This window comes from Manacus vitellinus, unplaced genomic scaffold (genome assembly GCF_001715985.3).
Source record: "Manacus vitellinus isolate BGI_N305 unplaced genomic scaffold, ASM171598v3 scaffold_15_pilon, whole genome shotgun sequence".
NCBI lineage: Eukaryota > Metazoa > Chordata > Aves > Passeriformes > Pipridae > Manacus > Manacus vitellinus.
The window spans coordinates 14,024,865-14,050,784 of NW_021939122.1; the positions used below are offsets into that span (position 1 = coordinate 14,024,865).

Below are 25,920 nucleotides of genomic sequence, written 5' to 3' on the forward strand. Positions count from 1 at the left end.
AACCAGTATCTCTAGAGAACACAGTGACACAAGATCTTGTGGTCCTTCCACACTGCTGATGTGACTTTCCCTGTTAAGAGCCAAGGAGATTAAGACCTCCTGTTACTGTGCCGCCCATACAAAGAAGGAACATGTCTTAGTAGATCACTGAAAATAAAGTTTTCCCTAAGGATGTTCTCCATCAGATGACAGTTTCTGGACAAAATCAAAACATCCTCCAGGGACCTATCCAACCTCCCTAGCCAGCTGGCTGAATGACATCATCCATTTAGTGACAAGTTTCACAGTCTTTTTCACTCTCATGTTTTACTACAGTTTCAGAAACACAAAATTCCATATAAAACAGAAATTCTGTTTTTCCAGACAGCTAAGTGAGTTCATCATGGTATAAATCTTCCTTGACAACTCCCAAGTTCTCCACGAGTCCTGGAGAGGTCTCAAGGAGTATTTTTGACATCTGTGCTGTCACACTGCCTAAAACAATAATTATTAGTTCACAGGTTTATGCTTCTACCTAGAAGGAGTGGCTGGGATAAAAAAAACAATACAAAAACCCCCAACCAACCAACCAAAACTCCCCAACAAAACAAAAGCAAAACCACACACACACATTGAAAGTTCAGGGATAAAACTGAAATGTAATTCAGTCATCTGCAGGGTCACTTGGAAATGCTTCAGACACACGTTTTCACATTAGATAATGCCAACCTTCCAAAGCAGAACTTCTCAGAAAAGATACTGAATGGAATTTCCTGGCAGAACATCAAAAAGAACAGATTATTTAGTTATGGGAAGATATCCACCTGAGATGTGAAAGGTCCAGGCTTTAGTAGAAAGAGAGGACCGCACATATAGAAATAGCCAGCTCTATTGATTCATTTGTAGCTATCTAAGCATTAAAACAACAGCTGGAGCTGTTACTACAGTAACCACCAACATACTGACTAGTTTCAAGCACACCTTCCTTTACAGCAATGCAAACACTGGGATGCAGTCATTCTCAAATGATAAAAAACATGACTTTAGGAGCCTCCTTTATCTGAAGAGAGCTAATTATTGTGGATGATGTTCTCCTTCAGCCCTTTGAACTCTGCTTGTGTGCAGGGCAAAGAGATATTTAATAATGCAACTACACTCATGATTATGGAGGAGAGTAATAGATTCACCACCAATTTGACTAATCAAGCTGACAAAGTGATTGGGTTCAACAAAAAGGGAAGGACTCTCCCAGCAGCAGTTCACTAAAATAAAAATGAAATTCTGCACATTTCCAGTGTAACAAAAAAGATTTACCAGTCAATAAAAGGGAAGGAAAGAGAATAGCCTGGATACAGCAATATACAGAAAATAAAATTCAGGTATAGGGTGCAGCTAAGACTGGATTGGCTCTTCTAGCTTCATTTCAGAGGATCATCAAAAAAAAAATCTACAAAGAAGAGAATCTGCAAAGAAAGCCCTAGTACTTACAGAACCATTTAGGTCAGGTGATTGTAAACAGCAGTTGAAGATGACAGGTTTTCTTGTAGCAATGGAGACAACTGTGGCTCTGAGGGAGGATCATGACAGACTTCAGAAAGTAAGCTAGGTTTTGTATGAGAAATGTGTGGTTTCAAGAAAAAAGCAAAGCTACTTTGGAAATGGAAAGCTGACTCATCCACACACAGCACAGCGGTGGTCCCATGAAGTTATCAACACTATGTGAGGTTACTGAGAGTCAAAAAACTCAGTCTGGGTGGTGGTGTGAGAATAAATTCAAATAAGTGTCTTTCTGTAGAACTGTTTTATTTATGAGAGTAAAACAGAATTGTTGGAGGGAATAAAATAAAACTCCTGTGATTTTATTTATCCTTTTACTTCATGCTAAGACTTAATGGGAAAAATCCTAAGGTTATTAATGGTTAAAAAAAACACCTATGTGTTTTATTGGATTTCTGAGGTGCTAATAGTTTTTATAAAGGACATTTCAACATGTTGTATAAGAGATGTGGTAGATGTGGGGCTGGTCTGTAATACTTTGTTCTGGTTTTATTTATGAGGTGTTTGCTGTAAGAACAGACTAGTGGTATTTAAGAGAGAGACAGCTCCTGAAGAGAATAGAGGAAACAAGCCATGAGAAGGGATGGCCCAGGAATAGCTACCTCTTAAATGGCCCTTAAGGATCATTAGGGTACATTGACAGAATCAGGTAGAGGAAGGGCTTTGACCTGAGGATGAAGGAGCAACTGTGTCTGCAAAACTGTGTTACAATCCAAACTAGTTCAAACCACCAGAAAATCCCACATCCAAGTGGGACAAACAATCCCAAACCCTGTAAATGATAGCCAACAAAGAAGGGAATAGTGTTCCAAGGCTGGCTTTATGGCTTGGTCATTGATGCAGGAGAGTAGAAGAGCGAACCTGAGGCTGAGAGAAATTGCACACTTCAAAATTCCTTGTGGCAACACCAGATTACTACACAAAAAAAAAAAAAAAAATTCCCTAAACTCTTTTACCTTGGCATATGCCAGATACACTTTCATCACCTTGAGATTTACAGTATACTTTCTAAACCTCTCCTTTTAACTGTTTAAGCAAAAAGCTCCTCATTTTCAGGAAGCTTACCTTTGTATTCACCAATGGTTTACAGACACCAAAAGAAAAGAGGGTATGTTACCAAATTTCTTCAATCATGTTAATAAGCATGGAGGAGTATAAACTGTATTTAGGCCAACACTCAGGAATATAACCAAACTCTGCAGGACAGATGTAGCCATCAATGCTGGGGGTTCTTATTAGTCAGGAAGTGGAAATAAGGCTAGTCTTGGGATTGTGAAACTCTTATATTCCCATTTTCACATTCCAGATATTTACAGTCCTTCTCTTCGCGAAATTGCTGTGGACTGTTTCAAGTTCTGCTTTATTGAGTTTCAATTCACAAAGAAGGAGATATTTAACTAAAAGAGATATTTAAGTAAAGTCACCATTCCCAAATATGATGTTGCTCAGCGATCAAAAAAAAAAAAATGGACAGCAAAGGCAAAATGCCTCTTGTCACATTGTTGTGTTTGAGCATGAAGCTCATTGACCTTAAATGTATCTTCTGAGGGCTGTGGAAAGGTGAGCAGGTAAAGGAATCATTCTGTAGGGAAACGGAGAGGGACAAATGGACAACTCTAGTTGTCACCCCTGAAATATGAGGACTTTTTATGCCTCCACAAATGAACGCTGTTGAGCGAGATCAGAGGCTGATCTGTCATCAACCACCGGACCTTTGCATAATGATTAACTCCCAGCTCATCTAAATAAAACCTTGAAATGAAACATCTCCTTTGGGTATTCAGAGAGGGAGAAACAGCTCAGCTAATTAGACATACTTGTCACAGCAGCTAATCAGCATACCTACCTCCATCCCAGCGATGGTACCAGCTGGGGAATTATTTCAAAATTAACCAGGGAATTAAGAAACCACACCTTTGGGACCTGATGGAATAGGAATCTTTGGCTGACAGAGCAAAAAAAGATGCAGGAAATGAAGTAGCTGCTAAGAGTAAAGCTTGCTTTAGAAAATTAGGAGTGAAGACAGGCAAGTCACACAAGAAGTGATTCTTGTGGCAATTGACAGATCATCTGATTTGCAGTACTGGGGACGACTGAGTAGTAGTCTACTTTAGGGGAAGCACTAGTAAGAAAACATAATCAATCCCAGAAAGTCAGCCTAGAGTGCAGCAAATGACAGCACTGGAGCATGAACAATATGTAAATCACATTTACCTTCTGCCTGGGGACAGGGACTAGATGTCTGTTCTCTACCTCCAGACAAACTCAGTCCTAGTCTGTTATTTCAATTAATGGAACAGGCTTTTTATGCTGAATGAAGACATTATTACTTGTCTACTCTATGACTCTGACAGAAAAGCAACACTAACAGTGCATCTTCCTTACTGTACCACCAGGTATTAACTCAGCTGACAGTGCTGACAAGCTCTGTCTGATTTAGAGGCTGGTAAGTTCAGCAGCTTGAGTGTAACTACCTTAGTTTTGCAGGACTCTGTCAGTAGAAGAGTTACGCTACCAGCCCTGTTCCTTCAAAGAATCTAGGCCTCTTGGCTCTGTAAATCAGGAGCAGCAAGCTTGGGTCTTATAACGGGACTACTGCCAGTTCATAATCTGAGCAGATGAGATTCATCTCCCACAGGTCTCTGCCACAGCCACACACTGGGCATAGCTGGTGACTTAAAAACCAGTAAAACCACCTGCACCCACTACACAGAACCACAGAGCAAGAGAGAGGCCATGGCACCCTGCTGCAGAGAAGTAGGAGCCAGGCTTGGTCGGGAAAGTGTAACAGCTACTGTGGAATGCCTGACAGGTTTTTTCCTTTTTGTCTCCCAGAGTGATCCAAATAACACATAGCAAGGAAAACAGCCTCAGCTGGCCATTGATCAAACTTACCCATCCACACCCATTTGATCTCTGACAAAGCACAGCAGCTGCCAATCAGATATTAAAAAGAAAAAAAAAGTCCTTAAGCCTCAGTCGGATTCTTTCTTAGAATTTACCTCTGCCTTAGCATCTCCACTCCCTTGGACAATAACCCTATTCATACTACTGAGGCAACTGACTTTTATTCTCCATAGATCCCTCTAGGTTCATTAATCTCTCTTATTAACTTTAGCCCCTATGCACACATTTCAAATCTCTCCTAGGAATCAGATGCCAACAGCATGAACTTACTCCTCCAGGAATTAGGGCAGCAACCTGTGAGTCACTGCCTGATGTGCCAGCAACACTTCCTTCCCCACTGCACTGGGGTCACCTGTTTGCTGTACCCAGCCAAATCACGAGATACTCTGGAACAGCTGTAGTGCAAGGACTGCATTCATAGGAGTTATGTTACTGGTAGGTGCCCAAACAAACAGAAAGGAGCATACCAGTTTACAAATACCAATTCAAAAGAACTTTGTATTCTTATAGACGGTAGAGAAAAGACAAAACAAAACAGAACACAAAAGTTCTGTCTCTTTGGATAGGTAAAACTGAAAATGAGCCTGACCCAAACCTTACTGAAATCTGAAAGCCTTTCCAAAGACTTAATGACAGGTGAATCTGTGTAATTATCCTATATAATTACGTAAAAGCCTGTGAGAGGCTTAGTGATTGAGAAGACAAATGTTTATGACATCTGCATTCAGTAAAGTTGTGGACTCTTGGGTGATATTTCATAAGAAAATATAAATGTATTATTTAACTTTCAGAGCAAGACTTAAAACTTCTTGAAACTAACAAAGAAAATGTCAGAATTAGGGAGGCCAGAGAAGCAGCATTTCAGAAAGGAAAGGAAGGGACAAACCTACGTGGGAGGACAGGATGACAATGCCCAGTGAAATACTGTAAAAGCATGTATACGATGACTACCAAGTGTAGGCCAAATACACATGTAAATTAAGGCTCTAAGGCTTCTGAGATGTTGCTGATTCACTGAGCATCCTCTACCCCTTCTTAGATGAATTTGAGCTCCTTAGGTGCAGCCAAAAGACATCAGTTCCTATGCAAAATAAAACAGGTGCCAAAAGGAATGGAATTATCCAGCCAGACTGAGACCACATATCTTGTGTATTTTCCCTACGTGCCAGATTAAGCTAGGGTCTTTTTGTGTTTTCCAAATTTAGAGAAAACCCACCATCGAGAATAGATCCTTAAAGTTACTAACACAGGTGTCAATGCTCAATCTTTAAGAGAGAGGGGGAATTTCTGCATAAGGGCAGATAGACACTGAATGCTGGTGTCATCCCACGTAAGACAATACCTCCAGCCCCTGAGAGCAATGCTGGCAATAACTGCATGATTCCCCCTGTCTGCAACTTTCCTCTCCATCAGTGAAAAGCTATTTTGCAGCCAGTAGAGGCTGACCCATCCCATCAGATGGTTAACTTCTAGACCTTACAGAAGGCAATGCTGCCTTTCATATTTCATTCTTAGAATAGAGAAGACGTAGCTTGCTAAAATTTTATTTCCCTCTCCTTTTTTCCTTTCTGACCAAGATTTCTACAGGTACTTTTGCAGCAGCTCTTACTCACAGGAAGTCAGATCTATCAAACAGGGAAGGAGAAGGTAGATTCAATTTTCTACATCACGTTCAACCAGAAGAAGGCAGGGCAGTCACCACTAAGTTCTTTCAGAAAATTAAATTAGCAAGCCAATGAATTTCCCATTGTAGGTTTAGGCCCACAAATTAAATAGGAATAACTGATATTTTGAATCACATGTCCCAAGCAAATGGTTCTTCAGAGTCAGGGTCATTGCCACTCTTCTGAAGAGAAAAATTTCTGAGGGGGCAGGACAATCCAGCCAGCCTTCAAGCAATACAGAGCTGAAGATCATCCAAAACCACCTCTATTCTCCTATGCTTCCATTCTCTAGTAAGTACCATGATGAAAATTTACACAGCGCAAGTTTACCGAAGAGCCAGAATTTTTCCTAACTACTTAATGGACCTTTCCAAAGTTATCCCTATTATTTTCTCCATTCATTAAAAGGATAAGGCAATGCTTATATACCAATCAGTAGAACTCATGGACACTGTTCTCCAACTGCCATAAAGGCTAAAGGCTACACACAAGTGAAATTTTATATCATTTATTCTTTTTTTACTTCCACAGGGTACTCTATTGAACATGCTGAGCAACCAGTTCATTTTAGAAGATAAAATACAGCTGAGTGAGTTTGCCTTCATCACACAGTAGGACTTCACATATATAAAGAGGTGTAGGAAAAAGAAACTGGATGGCTAAAGGGACAGAAAAAGCTCTAACTCCTCAAGTACTAATTAAGCTCTCTGCAGCTGACACAGGCCAACCTGGTACTTTTCAGCTGTCCACCATTCTGGATGCTAAAAGTTTGTATTAGTTTAAATGATGGTTACATTCTGAGAACGGAAAATAACCCACACAAAAATACAGCCACCAAGGGCTACTAAATGCCTCTACTAAACACTTGCTGTTTTATAAAGTCGTTGAGCCATAAGTCAGTATTAGCTGAAAGGCTACATTAGAAAACTAACAGACATGTCTTGGCCTTGTTCTTATACCCTGTTGTTTTTATTTGCTGCAGGTTCCCATTGAAGATACTCAGCCAAGTGGATCTTTGGTTTAATCCAAAATAACCCTCTGTGCAACTGAAATGGACCTTCCTTATTCAGTGATAAATGACTTGATGAGTTCACTTATAATAAGAAAGGCTAGAGTTCTAGTTATTATACAAGTAAACAGCCTCGAACCTTCTGTCAGTTAAATAAGACACAGTTAGATTTTGGATTTGGTTTGGGGGCAAGTTGCAACATGTAGCTCCTCTACATAACAATTCTAGATCTTTCATTTTCTTCAATACCAAACTAAACCCCCCATTTTTTCCCTTTTTTGTAGAGCACTAAGCATCATTCCTGGAGTTATTGCACATCAGAGATAATCCACACACACAAACAAGGCTATTATATCTCTATACATGTTCTTTTCATGCCAATTCAACAGAAATTCTGCAAATTAACAAGCCCTGTTTACTTTGAGAGGTTTATTACATCTTCTTTCTAAACCAATTGACTCAGCATGTTTCTTCTGAAACAAAAAATAGCAACTAAATATAAAAGAAGCCAACTGCCAAACTCAACGCTTTTATAATTACATTAATAGAGGGGCCAAACAATGCATTTATAATTATTACAATACTGACCATTATTTTCTAATGGGACATAGATTGAATAGACTTTATAGCTACACTAACTGTATTTTCAACCATCTTTTCTGTTTACTTTGAATTTTGGTGATGCCAAAAAACTAAAGTGTAACAGCAGCCATCAAAATAATACCAATAGTAAAAAGAAAAGCCTAACAAGAAGAGCGATGCTGCTTTTATATCAGTGGCCAGGAGTAATTTCTGGAGCTAGTGGAAAGTGGTGCCATTTGACTCAGGTCAATGAATTAAACATCAGTTTCTACAAGCAGAAGGGCTGACTCCTCATGAAGCTCTTCTCACTTAACCGTGTCTAATCTTCTTTGCTCCAAAAGTCAAATTTCCTCCCCCATCTCTTATCAGTATTTGTCATTGTTTACTCAGCCTGAGCAATCATTTGCCCACCTTATTCCACCATTAATATTTTCTTCCCTTTGTTACACCTCCCAAGTCACTAATAGACAACAAACTTGGTTCACTTGCCATTTTAAGCATTTGCTATATGCATGGTCTTAGGGGGACATTTCAGATCTGTTTCATTTTATGTCTATCCTTTAATTCAATTCAGCATTTCAGTTAGTCTTGTGCAGAATTGGATAATTTTAAATGAATTAATGCAAAATATTCATCTTTGCAAAATGAAAGTGATCCAACTTGGTTATGAGATGAAACTATATCACAAAAGTAACATTTCCAGTGAGCACCTGTACCTATACAGAGTTCAGTTCTACCACAACATCAAGTGGGCATCATGTATGAGAATGTAAGTTCATTTAGCTCTTTGCCCTGTCTCTGCTGATGGGTAACAACAGATATCTGTGTAAGACCTTGGGAAGCATGAATTAGTATTTCCTCTACTCTCCCAGTCTTCAGCAGTTGGGATTCTTTGCCTTTCTGGGCCACAGATACCATCCCGAGATTGTTTCTGGAGCATAGAAGCTTCCTAAACAGTGTAATGCACTGTTGCACTTTGCATTTCTTGTTTATTTCTGCCCAGAAATCCCATCCTGGGCAGAGTTTTATTGAAAATTGTATGCTGTTTTAAAAAGCCTTACATGCGACATCAGTATCTTAAATATTTCAGAGTTCTAATTTCTTTAAAAATTCAACCCCTGGCTCCTTAGCTTACACAGTCATTGATTGAATAAGAGCATTTCTGCCTTTTCACAACTGCACATGAAGTCCAGCTCTTTTCCTATTCCAGCTCCTACACGCTGTCCAATCACAGCTCTTTCTCTATGCTGTAGGTAGATATTACATAGTCCTGTAAGTACAACCCTCAGCCCTTGTCCTACTATTATCCTTTGCTGAACTAAAATAAATTTTTTCAAGTGAGCTCTGCTTACTAAGTCATCCATTTGCTCACTGTGATTACCTCAGGTCTTGTTTTGATTCACTACCCTGCCTATCTTCAAACTTGGAAATTATAACAGATTTATTACCAGACTAATGGCAAAGATGCCCTATATCATTGCACCTGGAACAAACCTTCCAGAATGTCATTAGAAATATCTTGCCAGGAGAGGATTTCTTGCAGATGACTTTTGATTCACATGAATTTGCTGATTCTTGATTATGCTTAACCAAATATTTCACTATCAAATAGCTGCAAACCCATACAGCGATAGCACACAAATCTCCCAACCACAGCCAGTATCCTGTTTTCTGAATCATGCAGCTCTCTCATATCACAATAAGTTCATTCATACTCCTGCTCACTCAGATCACAAACTGGGCTGATTAACTCACAAAGAAACACTAAATAAGAAGTAGAATCCCTGTTCTGAATCCAGGGCCCTTTTGCTCCAATCAAACAAATTACTGTGTTGAGGAAGAAAAGTCAGGAGACTGAAAATAACTCCTCCAAGTCTCTCCTTAAGGCAGCATTTGGCTTCCAAGCGCTGTTGTGTATCATCTTAATAAAGCACTTGGGAAATAAATCAAAGGTTATTAAAACACTTGTGACATCACACTTGCTTCTTTGAGTAACATCCACGTCTTGAATTTACAGTACATGTATGCTGAGTAGCTGGTGGACTGTAAAGAAAAAAAAAGGTGTATTGGCTTCTTCCTTCTTTGGCTTCTTTACCAGAGAAAGTCTGCTGGGATTGTAATGAGCTTTTCTTACAAAAGAGTTAGCATTGTGAAAGCTGTTAACATACAGAGAGAGATTACAAAGAATAAAACCATTTACCTTTGAAAAGGGAATACTTAGAGGAAAATTTACTGAGGTCTTTGAGTTTCTTTCTTACTACTTTCATCGTGACTAGCCTCTAAATTTTATGCTGCCTCATAACAAGAGAGCACATCGTCACTCAAGCATTGGCAGGGAAGCGAAGAGAAATTATATTTCCACAATGCCTGTAGTCAGGGCACACTGCTCACAGGCAAAGGAGGTCAGAGTCTTGCAAACCACAGATGCGCTTACTAGAAAGGGCCAACAGTCTATAATTGATACAACTTACATTTTTAACTAGATATTAAAGTTAATATGGCAAGTCATCAAAACTCATGTTTCAGGGCATAAACTGACTTCTGTAGCAGAGTAAGAAATACAAATTATCCCAAAGGTAGCAAGCTTATTAAGAGTTTAACGCTGATAATAGTTGCCATTTAGCTGGAGGCAGGCTAGGGGAAAAAAAGGCATATCACCTCTTGAAAACTTTAGTAAGGAAAGTTCATTTTGAGGAAGAACTGAGGAAAACCTTCACGTTCTTACCTACTCCACAGTATGATGTTGCTTTCACTTAAGCTGCCTTACCACAGAGTAAGGAGAAAAAAAGGCTCTAGTACTGCCTCCCTCACCTCCCAGAAAACACAAGAACAGAGGAGCTGAGAAGTTACAAACACAACAGGGGAAAAAAGATTGTTTCATATATTCATAAAGAAACAAGTATCAAAAATGAGTGCATTAAAATTTCATGTTGCTGCTACCTCTAGTGCTTCTCCCATCTAGTAGTTCTTACCAGCAGTGGCACACAGTCCATGGTCATATCTTCTGTGTTAATTTTCTTTCCTTGGAAAGAGAAGTGACTGTTTAAAAGGAATGGTTTTGATTCTCATTTCCTACCCTTTTGCAAAGATTAGCCTCTGTTCAGGTAAAATCCAAACTAACATCGTCATACATTGACTCAAAGATGACAATCCGTACAAGAGTTTCTCAAGGTTCTGTTAGGTATTGGAAGAGAATATAGCAGAAGTTTGGTTTGGTAAAGCATAGATCAAATATCTGTCAGGTTTCAGGTATGGATAAAGAGTGTAGGCTTATGCAGCTGTGTTTCTGTTCTCACTCTTCCAGGACTGGGTTTTATTAGCCAGCTTCATCCAAAACTCTCAGCTCATTTACTGCAGAGGGGCAGGTAACATAACCCCATTAACTCATGCATGCAGTGGTGAAGAAGCTGGCCTAAAGCTATATGTAGGAAGGCTAAGACTCACATCTGCCTTCCTCATTCCTCAGCTCTAAACAGAAGATCTGTTGCTTCCTACAACAGAAAGGACAGAAATAAAGGAGATCAAAAATGTGTGGGTTTCAGCCTCCTAGATTGATCCTTTGGAGCAGAGACAGCTTGAGACAATGTAAATACACACAAACCCTCAGTAAGAAAACAGTGACTTGTTGGTAAAGCATAAGGAGAGCTTAGACCTGCCTACAGATTCCTTTTATTCTGCTGTATTACCGAAGGGTGATTAAACAGATCTAGTTCTATCAGGAGAAGTTCTGGCCTCCTATTTCCCTTTTAGCTTATTTGAAAAAGGTTATGTATTCAAATATAAAAAAAAAAGCTGGCCTAATTTTGATTTCAGTCCCTTTTCCCCCAGAGGTTTCAAGGCCCATAAGACTGGTAGCTGAGTGCTGTGTAGATTTTAAAGCCTGCAGCTTAAGCGAATTCTCTCAGAAGCTCTAGACACGCAGTCACAGCCTGCTGGGGAAGACTGGTAGCTTTTAATCAGTGACAAGGAACCTGCCATCTCCTTAGACTGCCTTCCAGTGTCTGTGTCCTTTCCAACCAGCTTTGTTTCTCCCTTATGTATGGGAAATACCTGTTTCCTGATTAACTCTGAGGGAGTGTTTGCTTTCTTCCTCTTCTGCCATAGAAGAGAGAGTATCTTTGTGACATCATGACTGTGAAAAACACCTCCAGTTTTACCAACAGTAAATAGTAACAGAACAGAAAGTTGTTTTTCTTTTTCTTGGTTTTTTTTTTTTTTAAATGCTGGACAGTGTAATCATGTAAGCCAATGGCCAACATTCAGCTGGTTTGCAGCAAAGCCAGTCTCAAGATTCTGCTTGGCCTGACCAGAGCTGTGATCTGAACCTTGGCCTTCAGTGTGACAAAGCATCTACATACTCAGTTCATGGAGATATCCACCCCATTCTTATTCCCCTTCCATCCTACCTAATTTGTCTTTGCAGCCAAGACACTTTAAGTAATTAAGAAAAAGCTCTCAGGAAGCGAGTGTGAACAATCTGCGGTTGGGCTTTCCCATGTTTACAGCAATTTGAGCTATTCAATTCTCTCTTCACTACGAGAAAACCAGGAAGTGAGGCTGTCTTCCACCACAGAAAAGCTGAGGTTCTGAGCAACCACCCAACTCCAGTAGCTCAGGCTTGAAGGAAAACTGGAAAAAAATTATTGGGAACATATACACAGATATGTATATAGAGTCAGAAAATACAGCAGTAAAAAGTACACTAGTAGAACGAACAACACTCTTTCTGCACGAATTTTGCCTTGCAGGAAGATGGGATATCAGTTTCTATCTCTCCTCATGAAGTCATTTAATGAACAATACATGTGGTGTTTCTGAATTTCTATTACTTTTCAACTCAGCATCTCTCATAGATACACTGTCTATCCAGATGAAAAGAGATTTTATCTTCATACCTAACTACACAGCACACAGTAAAATGCATGCTAGGGAAATCCATGCAACTTCCTGACAGAAGAAACTCATTTGGGGGATAGGGAAAAATAATGGGCAAAAGGAAGGTGTTTTACCTTCCACTACCATGCAAAGTACTGCATCAGTTTAGACTGCATTACAATTGACGTTCATAATCAACAGGACACGTCCTCCTCTACCACTTAATGCATCTCACCAGTGAAATTCCTCAGTGCAGTAGCAGTGGGAAGCTGATAGAACGGATAGAAAAGTTCCTGAATCCCCCCACGCCTCCTCCAAGCCTATATAAGGAGAAGTCAAGATGCAAATTAATTCCTGGCTCACCAGGAATCAAGTGTCCCTCACGTTGTCTCTGTCATACAAGTACAAACTTTCTCAGTGCTGAGTACACAGAAGCCATCATGGCACATCCTAATGACAGGAGACAAAATGAACCTTCCTTGCCCTAGTTGCTCCAGTGACCTGCACAGTATTCACTAACTGTGGTCTCACCCAGTAGCCCTCAGCCTTCCTAAAGGACTCTGTGCCTTCCTGATGAACAGCTCATGCATTGGTGTCCCACTTTACACACACAGAGCCGTCCACAAAGTCCACTGTACTCCAAGGCACAGAAGCCACTGGCAGGATCACACCCAAAAGTGGGCTTTGTTATCATTATTGAAGGCACAAATTGATTAATTGTGGGCCTTATTTCTCCTCTTCAGTTTTGTCCAACTATTATTTGGTAGGTTAGAGAAATCAAAAAAAAAAAAAAAAAAAAAGGACACTTCCAAGTTAGCCACTATTTTTTGGTGTAAATGCTATTCAGTTTATGCTGCATAACAAACATACTATTGATATATCTTATGCATTTTTACAGCACATAGTTTCCAGGTGCTTCACTAAGTCCTTCATAAGAGACCTAATGACACATGCCTGGCCCTTTCTGCAATAACAATAAACTGTGAATGTTTGCATGGATAATTCCCAAGGTGGAGATGCAGAAATATTTTGGGCCTGGATCTGAAGACCTTAGAGTTCAGATCTCAAGCTAGTATTAGGTACTAAAGTGGATTAGCTTTTTGTTAACCCAAGGTCAGCCCCAAAGACACTTTCCTTTTTGTGATTAGTAGCAGTTAAATCCCTATGAATAGATAAGTACAATTTTACCCAGATCTGAAAAAGGAAGAATGATTGCATAGACATGAAGGAATGGAAGTATCAGAACATAAAGGGTGTTCTGATTTCTGTTTATGAACTGGTAACTATTGTGTTGTTTTTCCTCTTAGATATCAGCTCCAGTCTAGCTTGTCTGCAGTTATTACACATCCACAACAGATGGATGAACCCCATGGACCAGAACTAGAGATAGTTCTGTTATGTTTTACCAATATCATTTGCATAAACAGGTACGGTCTAGGAAAGAGATATGTAAGTTCATCATCTACTTTACAGAACAGGAAAGAAAAACTACATTTAAACACTGTATGTCTGTAAAACGGCATGAACGTGGTGCATTTGCTATTTACAGTATATTGCTAATATATGTAGCATTAATATTCATTATCTTGATTTACACGTTTCTTTCATGCGGAAAATGGATTTGAGTCCTTTCTGATTTACTTGATAACACTCCTACATTTCATGACTGGCTGCAACAGAGAACACATTTCTAATACGCTTAATAAATTTACATCATCATTAGTGCAGAATATTTTATCCATACAGACCAGGGAATAAGCAGCACAGCACTAAATCCACAATCAAATCTGATCCTTCAAAATATCAGGGTATGATTCTTCAAGCTATGTAAAGGCAGAACTTACATAAGATTGATTAAATAAACACACATATGACAAAAAATGCAATAGTTTTACTGGCTCTTATTCCTCAGGGAACATAAAACTCTGGTAAAATTCAATAAAATTTCATTTTCCTGCTGAACTAGGATCTATTTAACCATCTGCTGTGAGTTGTTTCCTAGGTAGGTCTTTTTTGGCTTTTTGAGTGCACTTTTTGTTTGATTGGTTGGCAATCCCCATACCCGCCCTCCAGCTTTATTTGAGCTGGTTTTGATAACATGAAAAACATCCCAGGAGACAGAAGACTTGACTGTGGTAGAAGTTTTTATTTCTGTTAGTCACCAGGGTAAAATGAGTCCCTTCGTGTAAAAACTTGATAGCTACAGGAACTATTAGGTCCCTAAGGGTCCTGATGGCTGAACAGTGTGTCCCATCACAGAGAAAAACTCTGCACTGAGCTCCACACACAGTGCATAAAATCCATGTTCTAAGCCCACTTCCAGTGCAAGCAGATCTCCCGCTGTGATCAAACCATAAAAAGATACTGCTTCCTACACAAATAGCTGAGTGTGCAAACTCATTCTTCCCTTCCCCCAGATGCCCTCCAGCATCTATACACAGAGCAGACAGAGGTTGCTATGTTTGCAGGAGAGAAAATGAAAAAAGAATTAAACTAAAAGACACAAGGAAATGTCATTGTTACAATTTCACTAAATGCCCATAGGAGATAATGTGGCAGCATTTATCAAGCTCTGATATTCATTTAAGAAAAGTGACTTACACTGTGCAACTGGAGCACTGTATTTATAGATAAAAGCATTTCAAATAGTCCTTTTCAAGTTCCTTTTTCCCACGAAACTGCTGGTTAAAATGTGCTTAATGAGACTTTCCTTCCCCTCACTTTGTCAGTTCCTCTCATACGGATTTGCTTCTCCATCCTACTTCAGCTAAAAAACCCTAATCTGCTGTTGCAGAGCAGACTGTGTCACTAAGCCACACATTATGACCTTATTAGTGTGGTTCAGCAGGTAGAAAATAAATGTGAGAAGTAAGGACCCAACATAAAAGTTCCAGAAGAACAATGAATGTATTAACAGACATCCTGGAAATTCCCCTCAAAGGAAGTAAGCAAATACAGACAAACTCTTAAGTGTCCTGTTGCAATAACTCTCTAGTCCAGAGAAGAAAATCTCCACAAACACATCAATAATTTCTGAACATGACAAGAGTGAGAGAGGGCATTCTTACATAGCAAGGAGCCAGAAAATTGCACGCAGAAACATTAGTATTGGAGGTTTCAAAGCACCTACAGTATTTATAACCACATGGCTGGGGTAAACTCACAGCCAAGAACTTTCCAGCAATGGGATTCAAGGGAGAGAAAGATGTCTAACAGAGATCATCTGGCTAGTATCATAGAATGGTTTGGGTTGGAAGGGACCTTGAAGATCATATAGTTCCAACTCTCCTGCCCACCCACTAGACCAGCTTGCTCAAAGACCTATCCAACCCAGCCTTGAATACTTCACAGGATGAGACATCCACAACTTCTGTGAGCAACCTTTTCCAGTGTCTCACCACCCTCACAGTAAAGAATTTCGTTCTAATATCTAACCTAAATCTACTCTCTTTCAGTTTAAAGCTATTCCCCCTCGTCCTACCACATTGCAAGTTTGTGTTCAGATATGATCCTCAATCTTCATCTACCTCTCTCCGTGAGGTTTCTATCCCTAGAGCAACTGCAAGAGGAAAGAACACATTCCAGTTTCTCCACTGCTTCTTTTCATTATCTAACATACTAATACTAACCCATCTTCAACAGTAAATGTTTTCATCAACACACTCCCATACACAATGATGCTTAGGGGACTACCCAACATACAGGCACAACACAAGGGTACTTAGACCTTAGTATCAAGTACCTTGGTCTACCTGAGCCCAATATCTTGTCTCTAGCAGTGTCTGAGAGCAGGACAGTGAATTCTTTATTTCATTAAGTTATCTCATGGAATAAATGAAGGTTACTGATTCTTCTCTGGATTACATACCCCATTTCCCCATCTTGAAAGGACAGTCCCAGGTTGATTTGCAGTGGGGGTGTTGGAAGGAGCAAATGAGTCAACTGATGGACAGTAGTTCCAGGTTAAACAAAAAGGCCATGTAAAATCTAGAAATAGATCCACTCTAAGCTTTCCAGGAAGGAAAAAAAAAATAGCAACTCTTCAAAATCCCTGCTTTACACAGGGAAAATTAAATCTAGATCTATAGGAGGCATAAGTATTTTTCAGCATCCTTGAGATTTCTTCATGGTATATGTGCTGAAGCTTCCTTACTGAAGAAACCAGGAGTGGTGAAGGACAGGTTGGAAGGGATAAGCTTTCCTGATTGGGGGAGGTCAGAGTTCAGGCACAGTATTAGAGTGTCAAGAGTATCACCAATAACTTCCAGAACTAAAACAGCAACAGATCACATTGTAGAATGCTCTCACACTAAGTAAACTCTACATCTTCCTACTTTCTGGTTGAGAACAGAAGTTTAATTACTGTTATTTCTATGTGAAGTTCCATGAAATTACCGATTACTGCCCAAATACAGAGCAATAAGAAGCCAAAGAGGTGAATGGTAGCACTCATGGCTTGTCAGCTTCTCAAGGCCCTGAAAGTGTCCTGCACAAACACCTTTCCAGAGCATCATATTTACACAAATAGAAAAAGATGAGTCCTCCCCACAGCTGTCTACAGCTCACGGATACCCTATACACTATTCTGACATTTTTATTTATTTGAAACGTAAGCTTATCTTACTCCAGTGGTAAAAAACATCTTCTCCTAACTCTCACAGCTTAATCCTCTTTGTGATCTGAGAGATATCTATGAGAGGAAGAGAAATAAATCCAGTACACTCAGTTAATTGCTCAGTGACAGATAATCTTTTTTTCCTCCATTTTCATCCTGTTCTATAAAAAGAATAGCAAAAAGTAAATAAAAAGCCCTCAACTAAAACTGTGGAAAAAATCTGCTGAGATTGGCATAATGGCATAATTAAAGTCAGGCACAGCCTGATGCAAAATTTCATTTACCAAGTACAGTTGCAGCAGCTTACTTGCCATTCAAAGCTCACTGAGCACAGAGCCTTAACACTCTAGTAGATAATACAGATTCTCTTCATCTCTTTTCTCTTACTGTATTTCATCTCTTCATGTCTGTCACCAGTGGTCTTTTAATTCATCAGTAGTTTTGGAAGGATGATCTCCATCTGTTAGTGTTGCAGCCAACTGCAGTTGTAACTCCAGTAGTTAAACTGGCTGAAAAATTACAAAGAAATGTCATCCTAGCAGGTTCTAGTGTATTTATAAAGACGACAGATTCATATACTGCAGGCAATGGCATAGTTGGGTTATAGTTGGTTACAGTCCCATCAGTCATAAAACTGCTTAAGTCACCCAACTACGCTTTCAAATGACAGATGTGCTTATAACCAGCTATCACATAAATGACTCGTGTCCGTGACATGCTTCTAAACAGCCTTTCATCATTCATCAGCTTTTTGAGAATGCACTCAGCACAGGAGGCAAGAGTGGTATTTCTTTGTCATGTATTCAAGACAGATTGCACTTCAGTTGTGGATACCTGCAGAACTACCTTTCTCCTCTAGCCTTCAGAAACAGAACTTTAGAAAGGAAACCAGACATGAGATCATGTTTTCTTCCATTCCCCAGAATAAAACCTAGAGGCATGAAATAAATTGCAAGATATGTTTCACCCCTTCTCTCAAACCTATTTTTTCCTATCCTTTTCAAACAAGCAGAGAGATTTAAATTAACATGTCACTTAAGCAGCCAGGAGGAACAACAGCTAATAACTTCTATCAGGTAAATTGAATAATAATATATGCCCATCTCACCATTTCTATTTATCACACTAAGAGCAGAGAAGCTGTCCTGGGATATTCATAGGCATATTTATTAGTGACCTGAAGGCATGCCTGCACAGTGAGCGGGGATCTAACAGCAGAGCCAGACTCAGGACAAAGCACAGTGTGACCACCTCAGGCTTATATAGGGCAACAGGACTGAAGAAAATACAAGGAAGGGCACTGGCAGCTTCCAGGGCAGCCATGAGCACTGAAGAGCCAATCAAAGAGTAATGGAGCACTGCAAAGACAAGTATGTTTTTTCTGGTTCTCCTTCAACATTTCCCAGTCCAAAGCAATCACTCATGGATTCTGGATGGTTGGCCATACAACGGCAATCAAGTCCTGACATGTGACATTTGCCAAGTGAAGTCTGATGGGTTCAAAGTAAGACAAGTGGTTCCTCAAATAATTTATGGAATTCCTTGCTCTAAGAATTTATGGAATTCCTTGCTCTAAGAATTTATGGAATTCTTTGCTCTAAGAATTTATGGAATTCTTTGCTCTTGCTCACAGGTACTAAAAATTTTAACACACTCTAAAAGATACTGAGAAAGTTAGCTCATGGAATATTAATCCCATGATATATATTAATATATATAAAAAAAATTATTCTGATCCTGATACACCTTACACTTAAGATTGAAGAAGGACCCCAAACTTAAAGCCTAAGAAGGAATGCTAGGAGAATACTAAGAGAAAGTGTCAGCTATGATGATAATTTTCATATAGTCTTTCATATAGACTGGTTCTTGGTAATAGGATACCAAGTTAGAGGAAACAAACAGGTTATTTATGTTGTTAATCACGTTCTGACGTTAGGACTGCACTGCACTCACTAGCTCTAGGACTGCTACATTGCTAAGGCCCCAGCTATCTGCTACATCCTCCAGAGACACCCCCATGGTCCCTTCTCTTTTAATCAGGGCAAAATTTTATGCCATTATGGAATGCCCCACAGAGACTAATTCTGAAACAGGCAACAGTGTAGGGTCAACAAGAAGCATGTTTTCCACTCTGATGTGGCTATTTTCAGTCAGAAAACCACATCTTAACACAATCCTGCACAATCACATAAGCTGATCTTCAGCACTGTCAGCAATGGGGAAGGAGGTGTCTTCACATGCTGAAAGGCTGTATCTTTCTCAAAGACTAATGAAACAGAGATGAGTATTTCTCAGGGTGAAATGACCAACGCTAGTAAAAGGAAGTAGAAATAGTATTTTTCATATTTATGAATATTCTTTTTTAAAACCACTGTGAAATTAACAATCTAGCACAAATTCCCTTTATAAAACATTGCCAAAGCCGCATGCCTGAGAGACCCTTTATGTGTGCACACACCACAGTAAAGACAAGGGAGTAGAAAGTCATAGCAGCAAGGTATATGGATGAAAAACATATTTATTCAACCCTGAAAAATACTAGTTTTTTGAGTGTTCTTGTTGCTGTTCAGAACAAATCCTAGGAGTTTTGTGTTTCTTTAGGGTTTAGTTTTTCTGTCTTGGGTTAGGTTTTCCTGTTTGTTTGATTTTGGTTTTGTTTCATTCTTTCAGGCCAGTGGGCAAAGCAATAGCCTGAGTTCAGAATATAATTCATGTCAATCCCTCCTCTGTCATTCTCTTAAAACCTACTCAGTTCCTTGAACAAAAAGGTTATTTGTTCTATTTCTGCACCAAAAATCTTGCTTGGTGAAGAAAACCCCTTTTCCATGCAAGTTTATCAAAACAAGGTCATTCTAACCAGAAGTTTCAGTTTCAAATACCCAAAGTTTTCTTCTACTGTGACAGTAGCCTATTCACCTCCATCAGTGACCTGCATACAAACCCCCTGAACTTCCCACCAAAGTTTCACAGATGAAACCCTAAGAAAACCTCCCTTTCATCCATTACTGCTCATAAAAGTAACACGAGGGACAGGTAAAGTAAACACTTTTAGATTCCTTCTTCAGAGAAGTAAAAAGAGGCACCATCTGCTTGCACTGAATCCAAGTAACAGCCCTAAGAAATTGTCCACGGCCTAGCTCCTTCCTTTGGTTCATAGAGTGCATGATACGCTTTGAAATCATGAAGGTATTGAAACATTGAATCAATCTAGCAGTCAAGTGGAAATCAATTATCTAGTACTAATACCATCAGTTCTAGTCAACAGACATTGAATACTCACTCTTAGGTATTCCCCCAGTCTTAGCAGTACTGGCTTTTCACAAGGATCATTTGGGCAGACAGCCCAAACAAGAACTTTAGGCTGTTAAAAAAAATAAACGAATTGGCTCATTTTGATCTGAATAAGACAGGGAAGGGTAAACCAAATGACAGTATATCCACGGAGTACCTTATCTACCTGAAACAAGACAATCAGACTTCAGCCTCTTTGTCCCTGAGTATGAAAGAAATGGGAGAGAGGGTTTAGCTACAAACCTTCCAACACATTTCAAGAAATCCAATTAAATTCAATAAAAGAATTGCATCAGGCTCTTCCTATTTAAGTAAGGTGATAATTATTAACTCAATTTATCTCCATACCTCCAAAGAGAGCTCTCTGTGATGCTTCCCAGGTTGTAGTCATACAGCTTTGTCAGAATTAGAATCACCTGAAGGCAAAAGAAGAAATCATGATTAGTCTCAAACAATTACAATCTCACAGAACTGAAATAACCCCGGGGAGGGCTTAGATTTCTTTTAATGGGTGCTTAACATAATTGAATGAATTGTTAAAAGCATTTGCCTAAACTGACATGGAAAGAATTTGCAGAGGTGTACCTTTAGCCAATTGGACCTTTTCTCATTCAGCTCCTCTGCATGTTATCACCAACAGGTTCTTCCCTCAACCCCAGGAGGCAATGGGAAGGAGCTGAAATACTAAAGTTTTAGGATACAAGATGAGATCTTCTATGCAGTAGAAATAGTGAATATTTTCTGCTCTGTTTCACAGGCATTGAAGCTGCTGACTTTTTTCACAGCTGTGGTGCACTGACCTACCTCCAGTCAAACTCTCGTTGTAGCAGATGACATGACACAAACAAATGATCGCCAGTTTTGACTTGGGAGACTCAGACTGGACATCAAGAAAAATCTCTGAGGAAAACAGTTCAACACTGGGACAGACTACCCAGAACATGGGTAAAGTCTCCATCCCTGTTGTTTCTTAAGACCTGGCTAGACAAAGTCATAGCTGACCTGACCTGCAGCTGGTGATAACCATGCTTGGACTAAGAGGTTGAACTGGGGGCCTCCAAATACCTCTAACAACCAATGTTTCTGTGACTTCAGTGAAAAGTTTTAGATTTATTCAAAATGGAAGTGTTTCCAAGTTTAGAACTTTTATCAGCTCTTTTGATAAACAGCCTTTCCCTCCTGCCAAAACAGACACTTCTAGAATAAAATTATCGTACTATGGGGAGGAATGCAATTTTAGCAAAAAGCATTTTGAGCAAAACATTTCAGCCTGCTCTTCTGTTAATATCTTCAAAAAATAATTTCTGACTTTCAAGATGTTGGGCTCCTTTAAGAAGACCTACATTTGGGACAAACTACTAGACCATTACTATTGCTACTAATTCATTTTGCATGTCTCCCTGCAAGATCACTGTATATCTTATCGTCCTCCCTATTCCATTAAAACCACAGTAAATTAGAGTCCCAACACTTATCTGACAAAACTCTGATCTATATATCTCTTATTATTTTCAGCCTGGGTTCCTAAGAAACGAGGCACACAGATACACATCCCCCTGCTCCCCTGGTAAAATTGCCAACTTCAACACTTTTGTCAGAGCAACAAAGGACTGTAGGAAATTCAGTGCCTATCTGCCCAATGCTGCTGCCTATCAGCTGGCACCAGCATGGCAGAGGAATTACCACATAGCTGCTTGCACTAGGGGAGGAACAGACCTCACCACTGCCTTTTCCAAAGCCAAAAGCCCTTCTACATCTTACACACTGATAGCCCTAAAACAGCCACAGCGGGAATTGTCTCTTTCCAACATGCTCAGCATGTGAGATGGCAGAAAAAGCTGATGTGGGATCTGAGGGCATAAGCAAGCACACAGTGCTGTAGCGGAAGGTATAGGGGACAGAGGACACACATCTGACAGATATCTGTTTCTACAGCACAATTCTTGAATCTCTCGTAGCACAAAGAAAGGCTGCCCAAAGCACTTCCTATCTGCACAAACACGTCATGTGAGGCTCATGGGGAAATTTACACAACAGCCACGATCCCCCTCTGCTCCCCAAGGCACCCTGACATGGACGTCCCCTCCGCTCCCCAAAACCCCACTGCTGTCCAGGAGGTGTTTTCCCCTCGCCTGGCAGGTCCCTCTTTGAAGAGGCAGCCAAGGTGTGAAGTGCCAGCCGTCTGCCGAGGCATCAGATGGCCAGGCTGCGGAGGGCACATATGGTTCACCAAGGCTCATACCAATTAGCGCTTTGTAAGTGCTAAATCTCAATCGCCACCCTCCCAGGAATGCTTATCAATGACAGCAGGGCAGCTGTCTGCTCCAGATACAGAACTGTGCCGCTGCCATCCCTCACAGCACCCTCTGAATGGGTCTGTAAATCCCCTACTTGGCAAACAAATAAAAATCAAGGGGGGAGACAAACTCCTTGTGTGCATAAAACCTTTCTGAATAACAACTCGCCCAATGAAAGGTAGCAGTGAACTCCATGATGTGTAGTGCCAGCCTGCTTGCAGACACTCTGTGGGAGTTGTACATACCCTCAGCTTTGAGCCTCCCTTGGACCTGCAAAGCAGCTGTACAGTTGCCTGTATGTCTTTCCAAGTCTTGTTTTCTTCTCTTGTCCCTCTCCTGCTGCACTTGCCAGAGGTACCAGAGATGCAAATGACTAACGAATGTTTCCCCTAATTAATATTTTGACATTTGGCAATTTTAGAAGCAGACCTGAAGATAACAGGTATAGAAATTGGGAATAATAAACAGGAAAAACAGTGTGATTCTCTCCCTGTTCTTTGCCACTGGCTGATGTAATCTTGGGGAAGACCATACAAGAATCAAGAAACACTTCCCCCGACTGTAAAATACAGGAATCAGAATCAGGTTAATTTTATTTTATGCAATACTAAAATTAGCAGTGTGTAATTAGTGGTGATAACTAGACTGAGAATTATTTTTCATAACATACTCAGATTTTTACTTTTTCCCAACTGAGAAAATTTACAAATCTAAAACAACCACGAAAGAAAACTCCATTGAGATTTTTAATCTTGTCACTTGAGGGTGAAAAAATATTGCAACTGACATCCCAAAAAGAATATGAAATTACAAAAAAATTAAAAGTGCCAATATGAGAAATCAAAATATTTATCTTCCAGAGAGTAGAAATGTCTCTTTTGTTCTTTTTTCTTCCTTCAGAAATTTCAGTAAAACCCACACAATCTTGAAGTTCTGTAGCTCCCTTGGAATTGTTGGGGGGGGAGGGGAAAGCCAGCTGCATTCCATCATAATTATTTTTTATATAGCTCTAACAATCCTTCTGCAGAGGCATCCCTGGACTCATCTAAATATGCATCTTAATTGCTGACTAGCTACATCAAGAATCCTAAGTAATATTCCTATATCCTGACTTCTTAGTAAATTTAGGATTAAATCTTAGCATTTAAGATTTCCAAGCTAATATATATATTTGACACCATGCTGTGGTGAACATATGCACCCATTTAGATATCTCCACTTGGTGCAGATACCCTATTTTGAGAATGCTTAGGAGCTTTTCTATTAGAAGCTTTCTAATTTTTGAGAATCTGTATCAACTCCCGAATGTCTTAAAGATTATCCTTAGTTTCAGCAGTCTCCTTGTGTCATTTACAGTTATTCAAATACCAGTAACAGACCTGCTCAAACATATATGTACAGAACAAACAGATCATTGGGCAGAAAATTAGTTATTTCTGACGTAGAGGTCAGTATTCTCTTTTCCCCTTTGTAATGATACTTGAATAACCTACATAAGGCCATGGTTCTGGATATATTTACTTGTTCAGAAAACATTTTTTCTCCTTTGCTATTCTCATTTCTTTGTTATTTAGCTTGCAAAGGTTAGTTCATGTTTAAGGCTGTTTCTTTTTCTTTTTTTCCCCGCCCTCTGTAGCTGTCACTGTGTAGTACTGAGGAACCTAATGAACAGAGACATGCATATTATATTCTTCTAAATGTCAGAAGAGGGGCTGTGAAGAAGCTCAGTAATGAAATGAAAAACATTGTCTCGCCTTTTCCTTATTTCTTGCTTTGTTTTTGTTTTCTGTAAGCGTGTGTTTTTCTCCTTTACCATTTACCAATCAATGCAAGCTAACAAGAGCAAGAAGCAAAAAGCAGGCAAAGTAGAAATACAATGAAAAGGAGCTGAAAATCCAGCCTTATGCTAGCTCTGCTGTGAATACAGATAACCCTTCCTATTCCATAGAAATACAAGACTTCAGAAAGTCTGTTATTCATTAGGATCAGCAATTGAAGTGGATTATTCTGCCACAGCAGCTGGGACAGAGAAGGAGACACAAAACTTTATCACTTCTGCACTGATAGCTGAGATTAAAAGATACTTGATCCTGGGTTTTACCACATCCCCAGGGAGCACACCTACCAAGAGATATAGCACTAAAAATGTTTTTAGTTACTCATAAAAAGCAGAAAAGCCCCAGCAGGCAGGAAACAGATAGAAGCCTTGGTGGGTTGGCACAGCCACATGGAAGAAAACAGACTGTCAAAAGAGGTGCTTAAACCTGGCTCACCCATCTGCCAAAGGAAACCAGCTCCAAATGGCTATTCTAGGAAGAACAGGGTATTTGCACTTTGGACACCATCAAGTTTTATTTCAAACTAAGACAACGTTTTTCAAGGAAAACACACTTTGTTAAACACTCCTGACCTGTGATTGCTTTTTAAGACTTGGGATGTGAGGGCCTACCTGTAGGATTCAAAACAGCAATCAGTGGCTGGGCAGAAGAGGCTGCTCTGCAAACTTGCCAGTTTAGGCCCTAGCAGGGTCTTTGCTATCGCAGGAGAAATTCTAGGGTAAACATGGCTAAATTTTTCCCACACCTACCTTGGCTCATGATCAACTGATTCATGCTATCTCACCATATCCTTCTTTGCATTTCTGACCCAGGTTTAGAACTGGCTTACATCTTTCTCCTGACCCTGTTCTCAACTGCTCTGCAAACGCATCTAGGAAGCTCCCCCAGGGTATCAGCCAGAATTTGTCCTTTACTGCAGCACTAGTTCCGAAGGATTACATTTAAACTGACTTTTCTCCCCTGGCAAAAGATATTGCATCTGATCAAACAGTGCTGAACTAGCTGGCCAGGAAGGCAGTGAACAGAAGTCTGCAGGTTGCTGCTCATCAGCTTCATACCATATCGAGAAGGAAGCGATAAGCTGCACTCTGTGGCTGTGTAACTCACCTGCTGTTTATAATGTGGGGCCAGAAAGCAAGCCAGCCCACACTGCCACAGCTACACAGAAATCAGCACCCAAGACAACTAATAGCACACTAGGTCAGGGATCTGTAACACTCCACAGTACTCACTGACAACTGCAAATTTACCCCTGGGAATGCTACCTGAGCACTGCGTTAAAAGATGTCCATACTTATGCAAG

The 25,920-nt window shown here is 39.9% G+C and overlaps 1 protein-coding gene across 1 annotated transcript in view; it reads right to left on the reverse strand.

The window, feature by feature from the left end:
- The window catches only part of LOC103753888 (VPS10 domain-containing receptor SorCS1), a 191,189-nt gene that overhangs the window by 158,897 nt on the left and 6,372 nt on the right, over positions 1-25,920 (reverse strand). Inside the window, exon 2 of the mRNA XM_029958578.1 lies at positions 20,831-20,898. Coding sequence (XP_029814438.1) covers positions 20,831-20,898 — 68 coding nt within the window. The remainder of the gene's footprint in view (positions 1-20,830; positions 20,899-25,920) is intronic.